The sequence below is a fragment of the Perognathus longimembris genome, chromosome 8 (assembly GCF_023159225.1).
Source record: "Perognathus longimembris pacificus isolate PPM17 chromosome 8, ASM2315922v1, whole genome shotgun sequence".
Taxonomy (NCBI): Eukaryota; Metazoa; Chordata; class Mammalia; order Rodentia; family Heteromyidae; genus Perognathus; species Perognathus longimembris.
Genome location: NC_063168.1, coordinates 63409614 through 63435996, shown reverse-complemented (window position 1 = coordinate 63435996; position 26383 = coordinate 63409614). Strand labels below are relative to the sequence as shown.

Sequence of the window (26383 nt, the reverse complement as noted above, 5' to 3'; positions counted from 1 at the left end):
TTGGATGAGCACCAATATATAGAGAACAAAGAAAATTTTTCCTGAAAGACTGAAAACATAACTATTAAAGAAGTGACAGTAGAAACATGGTAACAAATTTTATCAGATAATTGTCAATCAAAATGAAGGCCTACAATACAGATACTTCATGGATATGTTTTCATCATTTTAACCCTCCCACCAAAAATAAGGAATTTGATTGAAGGTTGAGCTGTCAATTTGACGCTATTATATGAGGAAATGCTCTTGATACCAAATACATGCTGAGATTTTTACTACATAAAATCAGACTTTCATTCATTCAAAATCCTCCTAGAGTTAAGTTAGGAATTTATTTCAAAGTAAAAGTTACCAAATCCATAACCTATAAGAAACCTAGAAGAGGTCACCTTCCTCATAGTTATTCATAAAGACTACAAAGATGTTTCTTAGGCATAAATGTTATTGAATTAAACCAACACATATTAAAATACATTTGGTACATAAAAATTGATAAATTCATAGTGGAGTTAAAATTTACTATTACTGCATACCTGTTTGAACTAGTGCATTTGACCATTTTTAATGGGAACTAGTTTCTTAAATGGAATGTCACAATGAGAAACAAGTCATTTAATTGCCACAAATTTTTATGTCACTACTCAGAGACAACAATATGTATAAACAAATTCTGCAAACATACTGTCACCCTATGAAGTAGGTAAAAAAGTAAGGAAAGTTTTTTTCAGTCCAGTAAGAGATTATGTCATAAGTATTTAAACAAGAAAATGATTTAAAAGCTAAAATAAATGCATTGGAAAATTGAGAAGTATTGACCTTTGGAAATGCAAAAGGAAACTGAGACTCATAGCTGAGGTGAATTAAATTAGAATGTGTCCTATTTTAGGTGGTAGATAGGGTAATAGAAAACTTTAGAATAACTGTCTCTTAGGGAATTTCCAAAATTATTCTACTTATTTTAGCTAAGGATCATTCTGTGACAAATTTGCAGAAAAATCTACCCAAAAAAAATCTCAATCAGATCTGAACTCTAATAAAATAATACCACAAATAAAGAGGGATAAATTTTGAAATGGGAAAAGACTGGTGTTGTTTTTAACCAAATACCACCCTCTCCCATAAAGCAGCACAAGGCTTTGCAAAGATCAAGCCAAATTTACATGAAATTTTTTGGCGCATGCTCTCTTATACCAGGCAAAGCTTAAACTGGAGTAGTGCTGGAGAGATTTACGTTTGCTCCTCACCAGAAGATGTCGGAGGTCTTTGTGGTTCAAAAGCTGAGGGATGCTGCTTCGGAGATGGAGGTCCCTGTGGATGAAGAGGATAATTCGGATGTAGCTAACTGAATGGACTAATGTTCTATTTAAATTTAATTATTTGATGGTGGATCACAATGATTTTTTAAACTAAATTGTTCTTTTTTGTTTTGGTAACTTTAAAGTTTTCCCAAATAGACTACTATTAGTGGACTTATTTGAGGGATTTCTTAATGTATATAAAGATTATGGAGAGAGATTTTTGAAATCTGTATTTTGCATAGGATGAGAGAAAAACATACAAAAAGAGGGAAAAAATGAATGAAAGAAAAATCTATGTGTATTGTTAGGCACTTAATGTATCTCTTTTTATTTCAATCCTAATTAGAGCCAAAATCCTAAGTCTATTTCCTGTGTTTATAAATAGCCTCTCAACCCAGCCTTTTAGAACAGTATTGCCTATTCACTCTGTGGGGTAATGTTCCACTTTGTGATGAATTTTAAATTAAATTGTAAGGTTTTAATTTCCAAATACAATTAAGTACTTTGAGAACCCCTCCCACAGGTATAAAGATGAGTCTGACAGTGTCATCTGCAAAGTAAAAGACTACATTCTTGACTTTGACAAGGACCTAATTCTCTTGGGTTTATTTTTCTTAGTTAAATTTCAGAGAAGGGACAATTCCTAAAAGGAGCTACCATAATGTTATTAAGAGTACCAGGCACTCAATGAAAAAGGCTTATTAATTGTTAATAAAAAATCAAAGACTTGTTAATCAAACATCTGGTGGTAGTTAAAATTCTAATTTAGAAGTATCCAAACTTTAAGTATTTAAAATAACTTTTAAATATGAAGGCAAAGACATCTATTGCACAATCAAAGACAAAATTATACTCATTACATTTCAAACACAACAGGAAAGGGAGAACAATGACACAAAAAAAATCAAATAGGAGTACTTACCAACACATTTTTCTGCCAGTTCACCTAAAAAAGCATCTGACAATTTTGGATTCCAATCCCTAGTATGGATCTGTAGAATGTGCTTTCTTGCCTAAAGAGTAGTTAAAACATATTAGCAACAACTCAAATATAGAACACATTTTGAAAATACATAACCCCAAAATGGTTGTACATTTTTAAAAGAAACAGAAACCCAACATCTATCTACATCATGTGAAATTGAGTAAAAGGTCTTGTTTCTGTTTCATAAGCTGATACATTTAATGTTCTTAGAACTAAAGAAACATGACTGGAAGCACACAATGAATGAGTAATTCATCTAGGACTACAATGTAAAGTTAAGATTAACTAACTTTTCCACCATGGTATTTTTACCATTTGAAGTTGTATAAACAAATGAGTTTATAGCTTCAATTATATGAATGAATCTCATATGAGATACACATCTCCTGAAACATCATATAAATACAAATGAGTTATAATAACCATAATATTTATTTCATAGAATGTGTGGTTCTGACAAGTACTTTTTAAAAACATCACCTTTTTTAAAAAGTATTCTCTGCCTTAAATTTCAATGTGTAGCACAACCTAAATCTTGATTACAAAACAAATTATTTTTGCTAAAACAGAAAATTGACTTATAAGAATCCATTCATTAATTAATTAGTTGATATTATCATCACCTAGAATTGTGCCAGAATTATTTTTGTCTTACATCTGCCTTCCTCCTATAGGAAAAAACACTTTAAGCTTAACACTACAGGCTGGAGATGTGGCTTACTGGTAGAATGCATGCCTAGCATCCATGAAACCCTGAGTTTGAGTCCCCAGTACCACATAAACAGACAAAGTTATAAGTGGCTCAGTTCAATAATTACACCTGATTTGTTTTCGGTTTGAGATAGGGTCTCATTGTCCGCCTACCTCAGTACCATAAGTGCTAGGATTAGAGGAATACTCCACTACATCTGGCTATACAAGATTTTTAATGCATTAACTAAGACATAGTAGAACAATGAGGGGCTGGGATATGGCCTAGTGGCAAGGCAAGAGTGCTTGCCTCGTATACATGAGGCCCTAGTTTCAATTCCCCAGCACCACATATACAGAAAATGGCCAGAAGTGGCGCTGTGGCTCAAGTGGCAGAGTGCTAGCCTTGAGCAAAAAGAAGCCAGGGACAGTGCTCAGGCCCTGAGTCCAAGCCCCAGGACTGGCCAAAAAAAAAAAGACTTAAAAAAAAAAAAAAAAAAGTAGAACAATGAAACTCCCTAAAGTATCATTTTTACACTGTATGTTTGGTAATTTCTGAGTTATACATAAATGTTAAAATAGGGAAGACATTAACTGTTACCTTTTGATCAGGCAGGTTGAAAAGGAATTCTCTGTCAAAACGACCTGGTCTCCTGAGTGCAGGATCTATAGAATCAAGTCTGTTTGTAGCACCAATAACAACAATTTCACCTCTGTTATCTAATCCATCCATAAGAGCAAGAAGGGTTGACACTATAGAGCTGTAAAACAATTTCCAAGAAGAAGCGTTAAAGGTTTTCCTTTTTTAAACTATAAACACTACTGCTGAAGTAACATTTTCTAATCTTAAATTCTAATAAAATACTTGTACCACAAAAATAACTTAATGCAATACCAGGTGATTTACAGAACTCATTTTTCAAAGTACTCAGAAAATTCAGTGACAAAGGCTTTAAAATACAGCCACCAAAAAGTAAGGGGAGAAAAGATAAAATAGATTTGATCATCATTAAAAACTGAGCTAGTATGGTTCAGTAACTAGAGGCCAGTCTGAGTAAATTAGCAAGACTCCCTTAGATTAAAAAAAATTTTTAAGGGCTGGGAATATGGCCTAGTGGCAAGAGTGCTTGCCTCGTATACATGAAGCCCTGGGTTCGATTCTCCAGCACCACATATATAGAAAACGGCCAGAAGTGGCGCTGTGGCTCAAGAGGTAGAGGGCTAGCCTTGAGCAAAAAGAAGCCAGGAACAGTGCTCAGGCCCTGAGTCCAAGGCCCAGGACTGGCAAATAATAATAATAATATTAATTAATTAATTAATTAATTGAAAGAAAAAAAAAGAGCACTTGCCTAATGCATGCAAGGCCCTTGGTTCAATCCCTGGCACCACAAGCAAGCAAGGCACTTAATAATAAGTACTAGCTGGGCTCTGGTGGCTCATGCCTGTGATCCTAGCTACTTCAGAAGGCTGAGAACTGAGGATCATGGTTCAAAGGCACCCTGGACAGAAAAATCCATGATACTTGTATCTCCAAATAAGCACAGAGAGAAAGACAGAGACAGAAACAGAGAGACAGAGAGAAATGGAGCTGTGGCTCAAGTGGTAAAGCAATACACTTGATCCAAAAAGCTCAGAGAAAGCACCAGAACCTGAGTACAAGTCCCAGGACCAGCATAATAAAAGCTAACCAGGCACCCGTGGTTCATACCTAGAATCCTAACTACTCAGGAGGCTGAGATCTAAGGCTCAAGATTCAAAGTCAGCCAGAACAACAAAGTCCATGAGGCTCTTATCTACAATTAAGCAACCAAATAAAGCAAGAAGTGGAGCTATGGCTCTAATAGTAAAGGACTAGCTATGAGCGAGGGACACTAAGGGACTGTGCCCAGGCCTAAGCTCTAAGTTCAAGCCCCAGGACTAGTAAAGCAAAAACAACAATTGCTAAATTCAAGACTAGCCCTGGTTCTATATAGTGAGATCCTATCTGAAAATTACCCAAACAAATAAGCCAGCCAACCTGGGGCACAGGCCTGTAACCCTAGTTACTCAGGAGGCTGAGATCTGAGGATAGAGGTTGAAAGCCATCCTGGGCAGACAAACCTGAAAGACTTTCATCTCCTATTAACTGCTAAAAAGCCAGAAGTAAAGCTGTGGCTCAAGTGGTAAAGTGCTAGCTATCCTTGAGCACAAAAGCTCAAGGACAGTGCCCAGGCCATGAGTTCAAGGCCAAAGACTGACATGCACATACACACAAAAGTGTTGACAGCAATATAGCAAAAAAAAAAAAAAAATCACTTCATAGGATTTTTTTTTGAAAGATCTCAAGATTTTTTGTTTTTGGTAGTAATGGAGTTTGAATGCAAGAAAGGGCCTTGTAATTGGCTTGGCAGGTATACTCTACCACTGTGGCCCCAAAAGGCAATAGATACCTTTCACAAAAGAAAATGTAAAAATGGACAAGTGAAAACAAAAATAAAGATGTAAAATAAGCACCCAATAGAATTGCTGAATTTAACAATACCAATTCCTATATCACAGGAACGTGAAACAGTACAACTATTTAAATATATATATATATATATTACCATATAAACTTAAACATATACTTACCATAAGACATGATAATTCATCTTTTATTTACTTAGCCAACAGAAAGTATGTGTTCCATGCAAAAACACAGGTATAAATATTCATGGTAAAATTGTAACAGTAGCCAAAAGTAAAACCAAATCTCCATCACATGTAAGATAAATTGAGGCATACAAATAGACATGTACACACAATGACTTTTACTAAGAAATGAAATAGAACAAAATATTAGATATTTCACATAGATAAATTTCCAAATATTAAAAAAGCCTCAAATTCAGGCCATTTTTCTGTAAAGGGGCAACTTTTGCAAGCCGGAGTCTCTCCGTTACAACTCCTCAATTCTGCTCTTGTAATGCAAAAACAGCCATATACAAGCTTGCAGAACGAACATAGCTCTGTACCAATGGAACTGCATTTATAAAAACAGGGCTGAAGCTGGCCTACAAGAGTGCGGTTTGCCAACCCATGTGCTATGTGAAGGAAGTGGTCCTCAAAGAAAAGATCATGTTTTATAACTCTTTCCAAACCTGGAATTCTTAACCAATATTAAATATTCCCTGAATAAAAAGAAGAGATCATAGATTAAGGAAGAAAAATTACCTGTGGATCTGATCTTGTCTACTGGAACGAACTGGAGCTAAACCATCTATTTCATCAAAAAATATTATAGAAGGTCTCATCAAATATGCCTAGTAAAAACAAAATAAATAATTTAGCATCCATTTTAATTATTATAGTTTCTTAATATAAACAGCATTTGCAAATGTTGTAAAATCAAAGTTACAAAAAACTATTTAATATAGTGAAAGGAATTAACTCACCACCCAAGCCAACTACAACATCTCCATCCAGTAAGCAACTATTGTTTCAGTTTTGTTTATTCTTCCATATATATTTAAATAAATTCTTTCACAGCATACCACATACATGATTTTTACCATATAATTTTTTAGAGTAATATAGATAGAACCCAGGAAATCACCCATGCTATGCACACACTCTATCAGCGAGCAATTAAATCCACTCAGGCCCTAACAACTTTTTTAAAAATAAAAAACAACTGCCTATTATATTCCCTAACAGTCCTCTGGATTTCACTGGTATTTGTTGTGATATCCCCTTTTTCATCTCTTTATTAATTTATTAATAGGGTCTCTAGTGGTTTGACTAAGGGTTGGTTTGTCCATCTTGTTTATCTTTTCAAAGAAACAGCTCTTTCTTGACTATTTGTATTTTCCTCCAGTTCATTAATTTCTGTGTTGATCTTTAATATTTCTTCTACATTCTAATTCTAGATTTGACTAGTTCTTGTTTTTCTTCTTTTGTTAGGTCCAAGACCAGGTGACTTGAAAGTACCTGTAGCTTTCACTCATTCATTGGCTAGAGCTCTACCAACTGAGACAAGCCTCCAACCCTAGTTGGAGGCTTCGTTTTGTTTTGAAATGGAGTTTGAACTCAGGGCCTTACACTTACTACTTGTTTCTACTCAGTCAGCCCTTTCAGTGTTGGTTATTTTTTGAGATAGGGTCATGCTTTATATCCAAGACAGCCTAGACTGTGATCCTCCTATTTGGTCTTCCCTATATCCCTGAGATGATAAGCATGTGCCACCAAACCCAGCCATGTGCTTCCTACATAGCTGGGATAACAAGTACGCATCACTGCACTAGGCCACAGGTCAAGATTAAGTCTCAAAAACTTTTTTGCCCAGGCTGGCTTCAAACTGCAATCCCCTGATTTCTGCTTCCCAAATAGCTAGGTTTACAAGTTTGAGCTACTCTACCCACCATGTTACTTTTTTTTGTTTTTGGTATTGCTAACCATACTCCTTTATTAGCTTTCACATTAAAAAGTCCTAACTATATATAAGCAGTTGTTTCATCTATCTCTGCTCACTATTTCATCTATTTCTGCTCACCAAGAAAGTTATGAAACAAGGAAAATTTTGATAAAAAGAAGCTACATATATACATAGAAACAAAGTAACTGAAGGATGGTATAGTTAAGGGAGGAGTCCAATAGTGTAACTCCTCTGAACAACTAACAAATCAGTTCACAATACCAGAAAACACTATGGTAGAGGGAGGAGGGGGAACAAGAAGGTAGGCACAAGAATGGAGGGAGGTTCAACAAATATAGCCATTATATTCAATGTACATTATGTAAAAATTGAACTACTTAACTTGAGGGAAGGGATAGAAGAGGAAAAATAGGGGAGAATGATATAAGGGATGACATTGATCAAGATGTATTGTATTTATAACCTGATTTTTTTTTTAATCTTTCATGAGAAATTTACTGAAAGTTTACTTGTGGCCAACAATATGCTTATAAACACTAGTTCTTAAAACAGTTAAACAATTAGTGAGGTAAACTGTAACATTTTTTACAGGCAGAAGCTTCACAATCGGGGCGTGCTTAGCTATGCACTATACAAGTCACTGATGCAGCACTCAGGCATACAGCTGAGAACACATTTAAAAGTTCAGAAACTGGTGACTTCTTCAAGGTTATAAACAAGGTTAAATTATTCTGCAAGGTCACTTGGCCTTTATTGGCTATACTCAATCTGTGAGAAGCAGATTTTTTTTTATTTTTATGCCATTACCCAACCTTAAACTCAGGACCCTCTTGATCTTGTTTGGCCTTTTTTTTTTTTTTTTTTTTTGCCCAGCCCTGTGGGCCTGAGCACTGTCCCTTGGCTTCTTTTTGCTCAAGGCTAGCACTCTACCACTTGAGCCACAGCGCCACTTCTGGCTTTTTCTGTTTACATGGTGCTGAGGAACCTGATTTATGGAACCTAAACCTCTTTGTACAATAGAAGAGGAGGAGGAGGAAAGAAAAGAAGCAGTAGCTGCTCCTGTGGCATGATTATAAGGCCTTTGTCTTAACTGAAACCAAGATATATCTGTACCCTCCCCATGATAAATTAACAAATATCATCATCAATTATTTTTTAATGAGCTCAATGGAGAACATTCCCAAATTTCCAAACCAATTCTCTCTCCCTCGCCTCCCCTCTCCATCTACTCCCTTTCCTTCCTTCCTTTTCCATCTTCCCTTCCCTTCTCTCTCCCTCTATTCTTCTATGTGTCTCTCTTCCCGGCCAAGGCTTGAACTCAGTGCCTTGGGCTTTTACTCAGCAAGCTTGTTCACAGGAGGCACCATATCGCTCAAGCCATGGCTTCAGCCCAGCTTTTTTGCTACTTAGAGATGAAGTTTGTTGGACTTTGCTGCTTGAGCTTGCTTGGAACTGAGATCCACTCACAACAGCCTTCTGAGTAGTTAGGATTGCAGGGATAAGCCACCAGCATCCAGCTTTTCTCTTCTATTAATGTTTATACTTTTCAATTATTTTGAAATACTTAGACTGAATTGTTTGGCTTGCTACTAGATGCTGAACACTGTAAAGGTAATAATCTTAGTATTCCTCCTTCTAAATTGACTATCTAGAATACAGCACGGATTTTTTGTTGTTTGGGGTATTTTGGGTCACGGGGCTTGAACTCAGGGCCTGAGCTTTTTCACTCAAGGATAGCACTCTACCACTTTGAGTCAAGCGCCACTTCCAATACAACAATTTTTGAGACCACTGTTTTAAATAATATTTTATATGCTTCACCACTTACAAAGGGCTTTCACATACAGCATCTCAGTAAGGAGTGCTCAATAAGTGCTAAAAAGCATGTTTCATACTTATTAGTTAGACATAATCAAATATAAATTCAACTGCCAAGTATGATTGATATGCTTCTATCACAAATTCAAACAATCACATATATATGAACAATCACATATATATTAACAGGATTAATTTTTATAAGGTATAGAACATTTTTTCTGTTTTGAGATGGCATTTCACTATGTTGCCTAGGCTGTTTGGGCACTGCTGGACTCTAGTTATCTTCCCATCTCAGAATTCCAAATAGCTAGGACTACTGAAGCACACTACCATGATCAGCTTTAGAAATTAAAAACTTTTAGTTACTGTCAAATATAAATAGTAAAGATTGCATTCACAATATTCTCTCATCTGCCAGGCTCTGGTGGCGCACACCTGTAATCCTAGCTACTCAGGAGGCTGAGATCCGAGGATCCTGGTTCAAAGGCAGCCTGGTCGGGACAGTCTGTGAGACGCTTATCTCCAATTAACCACCAGAAACCACTCTATGGCTCAAAGTGGTAGAACACTAGCCTTGAGCAAAAGAGCTCAGGGACAGTGCCCAGGCCCTGAGTTCAAGCCCCACAACTGATCCAAAACTTTTAAAAAACTCTCATCTCACCGATCTTCATAAGAATCATTTATTTCTGATTTCATATTAGCAACATATTTATACCTTCATAGAATATGGTTAAGTGTCTTCCACAGGCCTACTTATAAAAACTCAGCACTCTGAGAGGCGCTTTAATCTTTAGGAGAGCACTACTGGGAAGTCTTCAGGTCACTGGGGGCATCTCCTTCAAGGCCTGGAGACCTTGGCCTCTTCCTCTTTCATTTTTTGCTTCTGGGCTGATAAGTATTTTCATTCTGCATGTGTTCCTGCCATAGGCAGTCATACACCCAAAGAAAAAGGGGCCACTCAGTCATAGATTTGAAACTGCAAACTTGTGAGCCACAGTTGCATGCTAGTGTCTCACACCTATAATCCTAGCTACTCCTGAGGATCACGGTTCAAAGTCAGCCCCAGCAGGAAAGTCCATGAGACTTTTATCTTCAATTAACTACTACTGGAAGTGGCACTGTGGATCAAAGTGGTAGAGCTCTAGCCTTGAGCTGAAGAGTTCAAGAAGCCCCTGACCGATTAAAAAAAACAAACAAACCCAATAAGCTGTGGAGGTATTGCTCAAGTGATAGAATACTAGATGTGAGCAAGAAAGTGGAATGAGAACACAGGGCCCTGAGTTCTAGCCCAGATACCAGCATACATGTACATGCATACACATGTGTGAGCATACAAACACACACCAAATGGTGAGCCAAAATAAACCTAGTCTCTTTAGAAATTATCTCAATTGTTTTGTTATAGTAACAGAAAACTGACTAATATGCAAACCATGAAAATAAATTGTTTGGGGGAAAAGGGTTCTTTCCTCAAATGCTTAACACTTTAGGCCTTACGATTTCCTCAATTGTATTAAAATTTAACAATTATGGTCTCTTCTCAAAAGCACCTAACATGCCTTCACATATAATAGGTACCTCAATGAATGTTTTATGAATCATCATAAACATTTGGCAGTACTAGAAAAATTGCTATTAAGTGCAGTCTTCCACACCCACATGTTTCAAATAAATGGATTCAATCAACTGCAAATTACCAATGTTAAAAAAGAAAATGCTCTGAACACGTAGAGAATTCCGTCAATATCCCTTAGCAATACAATATAACAACTATTTATATCACATTTACTATGTATTAGGAATGATAAATCATCTAGGAATGATTTAAAGCAGAGCATAGAGGAGGATATGCATAGGTAACTAGTAACTACTACATTCTTTCAGATACAGGACACCTTCAGATTTTGTGTTCTCAAGGGTGGTAGAACCAATCCTCCAAAGATATCAAGGAGTAATTATACACTTAAGACACATTTTGGAACTATCATAAATATCATATACCAATTAGAACAAATAACTCCTCATAACTGTATTTTCACACAAAATGTAATAAATATTCTAAGAAAAAATATCTCTGGATTAGCTGATATTGCTTACCTGATCAAAAAGAAGCCTAAGTTGCCTTTCAGACTCACCAACCCACTTGCTCAAACAATCTGCTCCTTTTCGCATAAAGAAAGCCACCTTTTTATCTCCTTGACTGCATTCATTAGCTAATGCTCTGGCAACCAAAGTTTTGCCTGTGCCAGGAGGGCCATAAAACAAACAGCCTCTAGAGAAATAAAAAAAGAAAAGTAAATTAATATCATCAGCACTGCTAAACAATAGAAAAGGGTATCTCCCCTTGCATATAATTTTGGATTGATATACAGTGTAATCATGAGGAATTATTAATAATTATTAGCTGACAGATTTTTTTTTTAATCTTTTTTTTTTTTTGGCCAGTCCTGGGCCTTGGACTCAGGGCCTAAGCACTGTCCCTGGCTTCTTGCTCAAGGCTAGCACTCTGCCACTTGAGCCACAGCGCCACTTCTGGCCATTTTCTGTATATGTGGTGCTGGGGAATCGAACCCAGGGCCTCATGTATATGAGGCAAGCACTCTTGCCACTAGGCCATATCCCCAGCCCCTAGCTGACAGATTTTTTTTTACAGTGTATAAACGAAGTTTTTAGTTTTCTGGTCCTCAAAACAACAAGCTTCAAAGCTGTGGGCATAACCAAGTGATAAGCACCCACAGTATACACAATTTTAAAAAAAAGGAAAATAAAAACAAGCTTTCTTGATGGTTAAAAGTACTAAACAGGGGCCAGAAGCCAGCAATCCTACCTACTTAGGAGCCAGAGAACTGAAGATCAAGGTTCAAAGCCAGCCCAGGTTGGAAAGTACCTGAAACTATCTCCAACTAACCACCAAAACAGCAAGAAGTGGAGCTGTAGCACAAGTGGTAGAGTGCACAAAAGCTCAGAGAAAGCACCCAAGCCCAGGACCAGCCCCCAACCCCCAAAAAAGTACTCAAGCAGGGAAAGGCATAGTGGCTCACATCTGTCACTTTAGCTATCTATTGAGTGAAGATATTGAGTCCAGCCTAGGCAAAAAGTATGTGAGGCCAATCTCAACGAAGTTCAAACCTGTAACCCCAATTACATGGGAATCATCAGTAGAAGGATCAGAGTCCTAGGCTAGTAGCACAGGGAAGAAAAAATTAAGAGAATGTCTCCTATGTACCCAACTTGCCATCCTCCTTGCTTCATAAGTATTACGGGCATGTGCGACTGCGGTGCCAGCTACTGGGATTGAAGTGGTCATGGCATATTTTTGCTTATAACTCACAATTTTAAGTTTCTCCCAAGGCTATATGCTTCTTTAAAAGGTTTGAAAATGAACTAATACTGATTTTTAAGCTAAAGTTGAAACACACAAAAAAATGAAATGTTACTTGGATTTTTTAAGTCATACAATTATAGTCCCATATTTGACCCACCGGACAAAAATTATTTATCACATCCTTTAAAACATATGGAGGTCTGGGAATATGGCTTAGTGGCAAGAGTGCTTGCCTTGTATAAACGAAGCCCTGGGTTCAATTCCTCAGCACCACATACATAGAAAAGGCCAGAAGTGGTGCAGTGGCTCAAGTGACAGAGTACTAGCCTTCAGCAAAGAGAAGCTAGGGACAGTGCTCAGGCCCTGAGTCCAAGACCCAGGACTGGCCAAAAAAAAAAAAAAAAAAAAAGGAAAATAAGTCAGAATTATACCTGAGTAAAACAAATCTTTTCAATGAAGGCATTCACCATTTCAAATACAACAGACTAATCAGATATCATCTGTTCATAAAAATAAATTATCAAGATTTCTTCTACTTCGGAAATACCATATCAAGTCAATAAAATTGTGCTTCCAAGCTTAAACAGCACATAGCATCAAACTCAGTGCTAATCTGTATTCATCCCTTGCTGTTATCGCGGTACACGTATTGCCGCTTAACTGTATCCCAGGATTTAAAAAAACAAAACAAAACATAGTGACCCCTTACCTATCATGGGCATTAATGTTCGGAAATCCCTACGGGTGAAAATCTGCAAAGGAGCAGCATTACATAGTTGTCCCTTGTTATATCACTGTTTACTAATTGCTACATTCAGGGCTTGCATGAACAATTTTAGGGCTGTACATGTAGCCCAATAAAAGACCTCTTGTCTAACTAGCACATACAAGGCCCTAGCTACGTTCAATCTTACCACACTGAAAAAAAGAAAAAAAAATCATTTTGTGCTTAACTATGAAATTATAAAATAAAGAATATGCCTCAGAGCCAGGTGTTGGTGGCCATGCCTGTAATCTTAGCTACTCAGGAGGCTGAGATCTGAGGATTGCAGTTCAAAGCCAACCTGGTTCAAAACCAACATGAGCAGAAAAATCCATGAGACTCTTATCTCCAATTAACTACCAGAAAAACTAGAAGTGGCACTGTGGCTCAAGTGGTAGAGTGCCAGCTTTGAGCTGAGGAGCTCAGGGCTAGCACCCAGGCCCAAAGTTCAAGCCCCACAACCAACCAAAAAAAAAAAAAAAAAAAAAGAATATGTCTCAGAAGATAGAAATAAATCCTAAATAATATTCATTCTTAATTGTTGTTACTAAAAACAATAATCATTTACTAATGAAATGAAATTTGACAAGTTAACATAGTACAATAACAAATATTTAAGATATAACATACCTTGGAGGCTGAATTTTAAATTTTTCAAAAATTTCTGGATATAAAAGTGGGAATACTACCATCTCCTTTAGTGCATGAATATGATGGCTCAATCCACCTATGCTATCAAACCGCACCTTTGAAATGAAAGGAAAATCTTAAATGTAAAATAATTTCATGCTTTGAGAATCTTACTATTTGTGAGTTTAACAATTCAGAAATATATACCTTTTGAAGTTTATTAAAATAACTATATAAATAATTGTAGAAAAATAAAGTCAATAGAAAAATTCAGGCTAATATTGGTTACTCAAAAGCTACCATTCATTTTTGAATCTAGTAATTCAGGAACAAAACATTATATACACACAAGTAAATGTCACAATGAAATACACATACTCTTGTATAAGTAATATATATTAAATATATATATTCTTAAAGAGCTGATAAATTTCAACAGCTTAAATGCTTTTAAAAATATTATATTTCTCATATCCCTCTGGGGCAAAGATTGGTTCAGAGATAGCATGAGGTTCAAGGATAGCTGTTACAATGGTTCTGGTTCTTAATAACTTAATCCAAGCCAATCAACAGTGGTTCACACCTATAATTCTAGCTTCTCAAGAGACTAAGATCTGAGATGACAGTTCAAAGCCAGCCCAAACAGAAAAATCCACGAGACACTTAACTCCAATTAACTGCACTAAGCTGGAAGTGGAGCTGTGATTCAAGCAGTAGATCACTACTAGCCTTAAGCAAAAAAGCTCAGGGACAGAGAGAGCCTAAATAAGCCCTGAGTTCAAGTACCAGGAGTGACCAAAAAAAAAGAAAGAAAGAAAACTAAATCAAGAAAATAATATTTTAATACTTTATTTTTCTAGTTAAAGAGAAATTTAATTTTCAACAATATACAGTTGGAGAAACACTGATCATATCCTTTTCATTAGCAATAGTTTAAAAAGATAAAAGGGGCTGGGGATATAGCCTAGTGGCAAGAGTGCCTGCCTCGGATACACGAGGCCCTAGGTTCGATTCCCCAGCACCACATATACAGAAAACGGCCAGAAGCGGCGCTGTGGCTCAAGTGGCAGAGTGCTAGCCTTGAGCGGGAAGAAGCCAGGGACAGTGCTCAGGCCCTGAGTCCAAGGCCCAGGACTGGCCAAAAAAAAAAAAAAAAAAAAAAGATAAAAGGCTCTGTAAAGAAAACAGTATATAGCAAAAAGCTCTTTAAAAGAAATTTTACAGGGGAGGGGGGAGTGGGGAATGAGGGAGGAGGTAACAAACAGTACAAGAAATGTTCCCAAGGCCTAACGTATGAAACTGTAACCTCTCTATATATCACTTTGACAATAAATAAGGAAAAAAAAACATAATAGGAAAAAAAAAAAAGAAATTTTACCAAAACGTTACTGATTGCTGTTAACTGTTAAGTTATGATAGAGTTCTTTCCCTACCTTTTTTTTCTTTGGGAGGGGTGGGGGGTTAGTTGTGGGGCTTTAACTCTGGACCTAGGCACTGTCCCTGAGCTCTTCAGCTCAAGGCTCATGCTCTATTCTTTACACTGCACCACTTCCAGTTTTCCAGTGGTTAATTGGAGAAAAGAGTCTCACAGACTTTACTACCCCAGCTGGCTTTGAACTGTGATCATCATAATTCTTTATTCTATTTCAGTACTTGAAAATGTCCACAATAAATCTAAGCTAGAAATAACAGAGGTTAATTTTCTTTTCTTTCTTTTTTTTTTTTTTTTTTTAAGTCCTGGGGCTTGGACTCTGGGCCTGAGCACTGTTCCTGGCTTCTTTTTGCTCAAGGCTAGCACTCTGCCACTTGAGCCACAGCGCCACTTCTGGCCGTTTTCTATATATGTGGTGCTGGGGAATTGAACCCAGGGCTTCATGTATACAAGGCAAGCACTCTTGCCACTAGGCCATATTCCCAGCCCTGAGGTTAATTTTTCTTGTGTCATCGTGTGTGTGTGTGTGTTGATCCTGGGGCTTGAAATCAAGGACTGGGTGCTGTTGCTGAGCTTTTATGCTCCAGGCTAGCACTCTACCACTCAAGCCACAGCTCCATTTATGGTTTTTTGGTGGTTGATTGAAGACTAAGTCTCAGACTTTTCTGCTCAGGCTGGTTTTGAACCACTATCCTCACACTTCAGCCTTCCACTAACTGGGATGACAAGCATAAGCCACCAGTGGCCAGGTTTATGCTATCTAATTTTTTTTTCTAAAACTTGTATTTTATTTATTAAAATTTACTTTGTGACATACAGTGGGGTTACATTTACATTATGCTATCTAATTTTAAGGAAATTTATTACTCTAATTGACTACCAGAGATATCTAAATAAACAAACTTAACAGGGAAGGAAGGATATTAGTCAACCAATTAAACAAAGATCACAAGTTAAGATATTCAGAAAATGTACTATTTTCTAGGGAGTCTGACAATTTTTAATTCTCTGAAATTTTTTAGGTTGTCACTAAAATAAATATTAGATTTTGCAGTTAAATTTTCATTTTCAAATACATAATTAAGTCTAATGAATAACTATCTATGCAGGAGAAAAAATATACTTTTTTATGCAATAATCTTTCTCCAAACTACTAACAATGAGAAGCATCTACCATGTCCTCTGAATGTTCTCTTTTCAAGCCACATACTTTCCCATGATACAATCACCATTCCCCGAAACAACTTTAACAAATCCTTTTATTTGATGACACATACGTAAATTTCTAGGCCAGATATTTCTGCCTTAATGCCAAAACCTAAATAACTGCCAACAAGTTGTTTTTCTTTTTTGACAGTTGTGGGCTTGAACTCAGGTTCCTGGGCACTGTCCCTGAGCCTCTTTGAGCTCAAGGCTAACACTCTACCGCTTGAACCACAGTACAACTTCCAGATTTTTGGTGATTAATCAGGGAGAAGAGTCTCACAAACTTTCCTGCCCAGGCTGGCTTCGAACCTCAATCCTCAGATCTCAGTCTCCTCAGTAGCTAGGATTACAGGTGTGAACCACTAGTGCCTGGCATATTTTTTGAGTTTTTTTTTTTTTTCTAGTATCTAAAGCACCACATGAAAAAGTAGCCATGGCAGATATGACTAGTATTGTTGGTTCCACAAATATATTTTAGAACCTAAAAACCCTGCTCACATATGGTGTATATGTTGTTTTTTGTTTTATTCATTATTTTCACTGGAACATAGAACAGATAGGGGGTTCAAGGCTCCTACCAACCATGGAAAGCAACAGGCTATTGTTGAAAATTTTGCATTTTATGGGATTGAGTATAAGGTTATTAATGGATTTAAAGGAAGCAAAGAAATATGACAGAATTTAGCGAATTAATGCTTTCACAGAATGACAGAAACAAATTGAGGCCATTGTATAGGTTGCTAGTTTAAGAGAATAGATCAGTAATGGGTAAACTGGATGGATAATGAAAGGCTCCATTATCTGAAGGCTCAAGTAGCAAAGTTCAGGGACAGCCCCAGGACAGGTGCAGCCCCAGGACCAGCCAAACCAAACAACAAAAAAAAAACATTACTTCTTAAGAAACCTTTACAAAGCTTACTGATTTATCAATGTTCATTGGATCAACATCAGCCAAGCTTGCGCCCACTTTCACTCGTTCTCGGAGAATACCACTAGCTAAGTCTTCTGCTCTGAAGTTCATAGGCAAACATCTGAAATTTATAAAAACACAAATGAATAGCACTGAAAGTCTTATGGTTTAATGTCAAATTTCCTATATTTTCTCTTGAACCACAAGCAATATACTTCAAAATACTTTTCCTAGATTATTTTTAATTGACCTAAATAAAGATGTTCATTCACTAGGTAAAGCAAACATCATCAATCTATCTTCCCAAACAACTCAATTTACTCAAATTTAGAATAATATCAGTGTATATGTTGGGAACTTGGTACTCAGTAATGGTAATGTGAGTAGGCTGATCTTTTTTAAGAGGTGGGGCCTAGCCTGAGTCCATTTGTTCACTGGAACATGCCCTCAAAAGAAACAGTTCACACTAGACCCATGTTAATTCTGGTCTCAATCCCTGGCTTCCAGTTTATGTACTCCCCACCATGGTGACATCTTTCATGATGTAATGGAGGCAAGGAGGCCCTTGCCAGAAACATCCTTCGGACTTCTAGCCTCCAAGTTGTGGGTTAAATAAAACCTCTTTTCTTCACAAACTATCTAGCCTCCTGTATTGCATTACAGAACCAAGATATGGGTTAGAACAAGTAAACACCAAAATATACCATAAACAACTTCAAAAAAGTATAGCTTCTATGATGATTATAACTTCACTGATATTTCTGAATCTTAATGTACCTTAAAAATATATTCTCAAAGTAGATTACTGAGACTGGAGATGTATCTCAGTGGTAGTGTACTCAGTCATCTAGCATGCGAAAAGCCCTAGGTTCAACCCTCAATATCATACAAAATAAATCAAAGAACCAAAAAGGTAGATTATCAGAATGCATCAAGTTAGATAACATTTAATTTCCTTCATTCACTTAAATTTAGTTTTTATTTGGATGGGGTGGCACGTTTCTATAGTCCAAACTATGCAGGAAACCTAGACTGAAGTATCACTTGAATTCAGGAGGTTGAGGCTAGCCTATGCAATAGATATGTTATATGAATGAATGAATGAATGAATGAATGAGTACTCAGACTCAGTAATTAGGGGAAGTAATATTTAAAAGTAGAAATCAAATCAGTGTATTTATTGGTCAAGTCAAAACTTGGTGACTACCAATACTAGCAAAATTCAAGTATAGCTAACTTACTTTAAAAAAAACAGAGGGGGCTGGGAATATGGCCTAGTGGAAAAGTGCTCGCCTCATTCACATGAAGCCCTGGGTTCAATTCCTCAGCACCACATATATAGAAAAAGCTGCAAGTGGCACTGTGCCTCAAGTGGTAGAGTGCTAGCCTTGAGCAAAAAGAATCCAAGGACAGTGCTCAAGCCCTGAGTTCAAGCCCCAGGAATGGCCAAAAAAGAGACAGAGAGAGAGAGACACACACAGAGAGAGAGAGACAGAGAGAGAGAGAGAGAGAGAGAAAATTGTCCTTTTTCTATAATAGAAATTACACTAAATAAATTTCACTAACCTGTTCCTTGCTCTTGCCATGCTCTTAGACTTTCTTCTTTCAAAGCGTTCTTCATCAGAAGAAGTGGTATCACTGCTATGAATGGCATGCTTTTTCCTCCTATTAAAATTTCAGATAACAAAAATCTTAAAAGTCATTGCAGTAGTAAATCAAATACTATAATCAAGTTAGTTTTACCCCAGCCATGCAAGGATGGTTCAATACAGATAAATCAATAAATTGAATGCATCACATAAAAAAATCAAAAGCCGGGGCTGGGAATATGGCCTAGTGGTAAGAATGCTTGCCTCATATACATGAAGCCCTGGGTTCCATTCCTCAGCACCACATATATAGAAAAGACCAGAAGTGGTGCTGTGGCTCAAGTGGCAGAGTGGCCTTGAGCAAAAAAAGCCAGGGACAGTGCTCAGGTCCTGAGTCCAAGCCCCAGAGCTGGCAAAAACAAAAACAAAAAGAAGAATCAAAAGCAAATTTATAATCATCTCAACTGATGAAAAATAATGCTGTGACAAAATCAACATCCTATCCCTGTTAAGGATCATGCATTTGACACTAGCCTGAACTACATATTAAGACACTGACGAATGAATGAGACAGGTGGGAGGGAAAAAGGAAGGGAAGAAAGAGGAGGGAAGGAAAGAAGAGGGGAGGGAAGGGAAAGGAGAAGAAAGAAGGGAAAGAGAAAAATTTAACTTACCTGATATGGCTTCTTCTTGCTGGAGATCTATGAATATCAAACAGTGTATTATCCCTCTTTTTTTGATGAGCTGGTACTAAAATGAAGAAAAAAATTAGAGAAATATCTAATAATAAATTAGTAAATTAATGTATTAAAGGGAAACTAGTGTTAACTTTCTGAATAGAATCTAGACGTGTATTTTTAACTTCCAAATTGTCTACAAATATAACAAACAAAATGGTGGGGGCTGGGAATATGGCCTAGTGACAAAAGTGCTTGCCTAGCATGCATGAAGCCCTAAGTGTGAGCTCTCAGCACCACATATAGGCCAGAAGTGGTGCTGTGGCTCAAGTTGGCAGAGTGCTAGCCTTGAGCAAAAACAAGCCAGACAGTGCTCAGGCCCTGAGTTCAAGCCCCAGGACTAACAAAAAAAATAAATAAATAAAATTGTGTTAATATTATTAAACAGCAAATAAACATTCTAAACAGAATTTACTTAATATCTGTGACTGGCTAGACAAAGATATCTTTTTCTTTTTCTTATTTTTTGCCAGTCCTGGGCCTTGAGCTCAGGGCCTGAGCACTGTCCTTGGCTTTTTTTTTTTGCTCAAGGCTAGCACTCTACCAGTTGAGCCACAGTGTCACTTCTGGCTTTTTCTATGTATGTAGTGCTGAGGAATCGAACCCAGGGCTTCATGTATGCAAGGCAAATACTCTACCACTAGGCCATAATCTCAGTCCAAAGATTTCTTACTTACATTTATCTCCAAAATCATAACCCAACAACAAAAAATTCTGGAGGACAGAGTAAAACAAAAGACTGTCCAGGAATCATCAATGTGAACTACCCATTGTTAGGGAAACCAGCTAGAGATCACAATATGTATGCATGTATGTACGTATGTATGTGTATGTATACAGCATAAAAAATAACCATTGGGAAAGGTAGAAGGGAAGGTTTTACATTACTCACATTATACTTCTCCCAACCCTAGACATGTAAAGAGATTTATTCCACTTGGAAGATAGAGATAACTAACTATAGGATTTTGCCTTTATCCCCAATACCAGCCCATCACTATAAAGCACTATCACTGTCCTCATCCCCTCATCCCTAGACATCAAAACACCTCAAATAAATAAAGTAAAATGAAAAAGACATTACAACTGGTACCACAAGAAATACTATGACTCCCAGCTCAGGCAGTCCCTATGACACTTAATATCTAATTAATCACAAAAAAAAAAACAACACCTAGATTTAGAGTTGTGGCTGAAGTGGTAGAGAGCTAGCTTTGAGTAAAGAAGCTAAGGGAGGAGCTGGGGATATGGCCTACTGGCAAGAGTGCTTGCCTCCTATACATGAAGGCCTGGGTTTGATTCCTCAGCACCCACATATACAGAAAACGGCCAGAAGTGGCGCTGTGGCTCAAGTGGCAGAGTGCTAGCCTTGAGCAAAAAGAAGCCAGGGACAGTGCTCAGGCCCTGAATCCAAGCCCCAGGACTGGCAAATAAATAAACTAAAAAAAAAAAAAAAAAAAGAAACTAAAGCCACTTACCTATAGGCGGTGCTTGGTATCGATCCACTGTTTTTCTTTGTCTCAAATTATATGGCCTATCATTTTCTTCTCCTTCTGCTTCTTCAACTTCTATATCTCCATCCTCCTCTTGAGATTCTAATTTTACACACACACACAAAAAGCACTATTTTAATCCACAAGGACACGTCCCACTCCAGAACTGAATTTTCACATTTGATCCATTAGCAGTCCTACTTTATTTAACATTCACAAATTTTCTTCTCAATCCTTACCTAAATTTAAAATCTAAATAATCAAGAGTCTTACAGACTATGCACAGCAAAACAACTTTCTGATTACAAGATGCCTAAATATAAGAGGCCTTATTTAATTAGCCCACAACAAAGCCATTTAGTTGTAGACCACTTAATATCTACCAATGGCTCCTAATAAACTATAGTGTATGATACATAACTGTATAATTAAAGCAGTTTTTCAAATAAACGTGAAAATTCAGATGTCAAATGAATTTTAATTGCTTTGAATTACACAATACTAACCTAAAAAGCAAAAAATAAAAAATTGTCAGGGAGCTGGTGGTTCATGCTTCTAATCTAGCTACTCAGGATGCTGAAATCTGAAGATCACGGTTCAAAGACTGCCCAGGTAGGAAAGTTCCTGAGACTCTTATCTCCAATTAACCATCAAAAATCCAGAAATGGAGATGTGGCTCAAGTGGTAGAGTGCTAGCCTTGAGTTAAAAAGCTCATGAACCCAGGCCCAAAGTTCAAGCCTTATGACTGGCAAAAAATAAAAATACCCAGGCACTGATGACTCATGCCTGTAATCCTAGTTACTCAAGAGGTTGAGATCTGAGGATTGCAATTGAAAGCCATCCTGGATAGGAAAGTCCATGAGACCTTTACCTCCAATTAACCAGAAAACCAGAAGTGGTGCTGTGCCTCAAAGCTGTAGAGCTCTTGCATTGAGCAATAGAGCTCAGAGACAGTGCCTACACCCCAAGAACAAGCTTCACAACTGGGGGGTGGAGGGGTGGAAAATCACCGACCCAGTAATATATATATATATATATATATATATATATATATATAACATACATTATATACACATATATTACACATATATATTAAATATACAGATATTATATATATTTGGGGGGGGGCAGTCCTGGGCTTGGACTCGAGCCTGAGCACTGTCCCTGGCTTCTTTTTTTTTGCTCAAGGCTAGCACTCTGCCACTTGAGCCACAGCGCCACTTCTGGCCATTTTCTGTATATGTGGTGCTGGGGAATCGAACCCAGGGCTTCAAGTATACGAGGCAAGCACTCTTGCCACTAGGCCATATCCCCAGCCCAGATATTCTATTTTTAGCCTCCCATCTAAACATAGTATTTACTTCAAATATACTTTACAAACCTTCTTCTTCACCCTCAGTAGAAACCTCATGATGATTCTGTATCCCATAACTATTTCTTCTTAGTGATTTTCTTCTCCTTTTTACTCTTGAATACATATCCATGTTTTCCTTTTAAAACAGAGAAAGCTGTCAAATATTAACATGGCATTTATTCTCTGCCATATGCAATTTTGACCAAGCAATAAAATTTATTGACTACCTATTTGAAAGGCACATATTCCTGAAAATAGAGCTTTCTGAATTCAATAAATGTGAAGAACAAGAAGAATAAAACTCATAAAATATTAAAAACATACAAGATCATCAATATATTTTCTCTAAAGCAAATTATAGCCTACTAGGAAGGAGTAAGTCAGGTAATAATCAAAGAAAATAAAACATACCAGGCATTGCTGGCTCATGCCTATAATCAAAACCACTAAGGAGGCAGATATCCAGAGGATCATATTTCAAGACCAGCCCAGACAGGAAAGTCCACAAGGCTTCAACTCCAAAAGAACTAACAGGGGCTGGGAATATGGCCTAGTGGCAAGAATGCTTGCCATGTATACATGAAGCCCTGGGTTCCATTCCTTAGCACCACATATATAGAAAAGGCTAGAAGTGGCGCTGTGGCTCAAGTGGCAGAGTGCTAGCCTTGAGCAAAAAGAAGCCAGGGACAGTGCTCAGGCCCTGAGTTCAAGCCCCAGGACTGGCACACAGTGCACGCGCATGCGAGCGCACGCGCACACATGCGTGCACACACACACACTCAAGTCAAAAGAGTGACAGAGCTGTACTTTCAGATGATTCATCTGACAAAAATGTAGATGGTCTTTCGGGGAAAGTTGTAACAAGGAAACTCATGAAAGAAAAGTAAGTTAAAGATGTAGCTCAGATAGAGTACTTGCATAACTTCCCTACAGAGTTCTGAGTTCAATCGCCGACGTCATTAAAGGAAAAAGGGGGAGAAAGAAAAGAGAAAAGAAAGGCAAGCACCCAATAAGATTGTTAATCTTAAAAATCTAACTACTGTACCTTCTTATAAATTCTTCATTCCTTGTAAGTATAAGAAAAAATACTTACAAAGGCTGTCATAGCTAAAGTACTCACAAATTCTGTATCTGTCCACATTCTAAGCCGTTCTACTTCCCCTGATCGACGATTCCGTCTGATGTTAATGTTATCCATTTCTTGTAATACAGCTTCAGCAGTGCTAAAATCATATTAAAAACCAAGACTTAGACAACAATGGGATGATACACCTAAAACAGCTCCTCATTAAAGCATATTTAAATCATCTCTGATATTTAACTGTATGTAATATCCCAACTGAAAAATCTATTTCATAGCAAACATTCAGGAAAACACAATGCCCAATTTTCAAAAAGAATCAGAATCAGTTATTTTCTATGTTAACCTATTCAATAAAACTTCAAAAATGCAAGGCTCTTATTTATAATAATTAAAATAGATAAATCCAATGCCAGGCACCAGTAGCTCACTTCAGGAGGCTGAGCAATTCAGAGCAAACATGGACTCTTATCTCCAATTAACCACCAAAAAGCCAAACTGAAGCTGTGGCTCAAGTAGTAAAGTGCTAGCCTTGAGCCAAACAGCTCAGGGATGGAAATCCAGGCCCTGAATTCAAGCCCAGGACAGGCACAATAGATAAATAAATAAATAAATAAATAAATAAAATAAACCCAATGTCAGCATATATAAATGACTACCAAATACATTCCACTAAAAACAAAATATTAATTCAAGCTTTAAACTGAAAATAGTATTAAGAAAAGTATAGAACAAGAGAATCTGCAAAAGAATTAAAGCCAGGAAGGTCAACTAGACAGATATTTTAGGAAATGAGTGTCAAACATTTCTGCCTAAATTATAGTTTTCCCAGTCTTCTGTTATCACAGGAGAGAGAGAGAGAGAGAGAGAGAGAGAGAGAGAGAGAGAGAGAGAGAGAGAGAGAGGATATATTATCTGAGAGGAATAAAATCATTAGCTAATGGGGAGGAAAGGGAAAGGGGGAGGGGGGAATGAGGGAGGAGGTAACAAACAGTACAAGACATGTATCCAATGCCTAACGTATGAAACTGTAACCTCTCTGTACATGTTTGACAATAAAAATTTTAAAAAATAAAATAAATAAATAAAAATCATTAGCTAAGTGACTCAATCCTACAAATCCAGAGCCTAAAACATACAATTTAAAATCCTGCCTGAGCATTATATATCAATAATGAAATTCAATATTGTTAAAAAACTGTCCAAAACACAAATGTTAAATGAGGGGCTGGGAATATGGGCTAATGGCAAGCGTGCTCGCCTCATATACATGAAGCCCTGGGTTCGATTCCCCAGCACCACATATATAGAAAATGGCCAGTGGTGGTGCTGTGGCTCAAGTGGCAGAGTGCTAGCCTTGAGCAAAAAGAAACCAGAGATGGTGCTCAGGCTCTGAGTCCAAACCCAGGACTGGCCAAAAAAAAAAAAAATGTTAAAGAGCAAATAGCCAAGGACTATAGTAACATAGCTTGAATAAAATTATTTTATATTATCCAAGAGCTTAAAAGAAAAAAAAACACTCACCCTGTTTTAAAAGAATATTTATTGCCAAGTCAGTGTTTAAATTTGACTTTTTAAAAGTGAAATTTAATCTGGGTGCTGGTGTCTCATGCCTGTAATCCTAGCTACTCAGGAGGCTGAAATATCAGAGTTCAAAGCCAGCCTGGGCAGAAAAGTCCCCATGAGACTCTTATCTCCAATTAACCAGTTAAAAATCAAAAACAAACAAACAAAAAAACAGAAGTAGTGCTGCAGATCAAGTGGTAGAACCCTAGCCTTGAGCACAGAGGCTCAGGGATACCCAAACCCTGAGTTCAAGCCCCACAACTGACTCACACACACACACACACACACACACACACACACACACACACACAATGAAATTGGCTTATCCAGATGTCATAGTGCACACCAATAATTCCAGCCCTAGGACACCTGAGGCAGGATGTCACCAGTTCTGGGCCAGCATGGATCTACACAGCAAAACCCCGTCCCCAACAAAAAGATTCTTTTTTTTCTTTTTTTTCTTTTTTTTTTTTTTGGCCAGTCCTGGGGCTTAGACTCAGAGCCTGAGCACTGTCCCTGGCTTCTCTTTGCTCAAGGCTAGCACTCTGCCACTTGAGTGACAGCGCCACTTTCTGTATATGTGGTGCTGGGGAATCGAACCCAGGGCTTCAAGTATACGAGGCAAGCGCTCTTGCCACTAGGCCAAATTTCCAGCCCCCCAACAAAAAGATTCTTAAAAAAAAAAAAAAATCAAATAATTAAATGAAACTGCTTGATACTTAAAATTCATACCTATTTACTAGTTGATCAAATAACAAACTCTGGTTCACACTTTCAAATCTATTTTTCCTGGAACGACAACTTTTTCTGACTTCCATGTCACCATTTATACAAGAAAGGTCCCCATCGCCCTTCTTTTCACCTCGAAGGGGGTGGCTTCGAAGGGCTATAAGAAAAGATATTTCAAAGTACAGATTATAGGAAGAAAAAAGTCAAAAACTTAACTTTTAAACAACTACAAAAATGAACATAACTTCTCAAACTGCTTGAAAATTAGCTTTTTTTATAACAGTTTCAATTATTCTGATTTTTAAAAATGTAACAAATACGTTCATTTTTGCTATGACTGAAATCCAATGATTTCCAACTAGATGGTAAGCATACTTTCA

General features: G+C 37.2%; 1 protein-coding gene across 6 annotated transcripts in view; it reads right to left on the bottom strand.

The window, feature by feature from the left end:
• Positions 1 to 26383, bottom strand: part of Atad2b (ATPase family AAA domain containing 2B) — a 115635-nt gene that overhangs the window by 61453 nt on the left and 27799 nt on the right. For 4 of the 6 annotated variants that reach the window (XM_048353346.1, XM_048353344.1, XM_048353340.1 and 1 more), the window contains 12 exons: positions 26007 to 26160; positions 23721 to 23850; positions 22655 to 22763; positions 21258 to 21374; positions 19717 to 19792; positions 19020 to 19118; positions 17463 to 17574; positions 13906 to 14021; positions 11285 to 11459; positions 6166 to 6254; positions 3575 to 3734; positions 2221 to 2311 (listed from right to left, as the gene is read on the bottom strand). In XM_048353346.1, the coding sequence (XP_048209303.1) occupies positions 2221 to 2311; positions 3575 to 3734; positions 6166 to 6254; positions 11285 to 11459; positions 13906 to 14021; positions 17463 to 17574; positions 19020 to 19118; positions 19717 to 19792; positions 21258 to 21374; positions 22655 to 22763; positions 23721 to 23850; positions 26007 to 26160 (1428 nt within the window). The remainder of the gene's footprint in view (positions 1 to 2220; positions 2312 to 3574; positions 3735 to 6165; positions 6255 to 11284; positions 11460 to 13905; positions 14022 to 17462; positions 17575 to 19019; positions 19119 to 19716; positions 19793 to 21257; positions 21375 to 22654; positions 22764 to 23720; positions 23851 to 26006; positions 26161 to 26383) is intronic. The other 2 variants (XM_048353342.1, XM_048353343.1) reach the window with 1 other exon arrangement.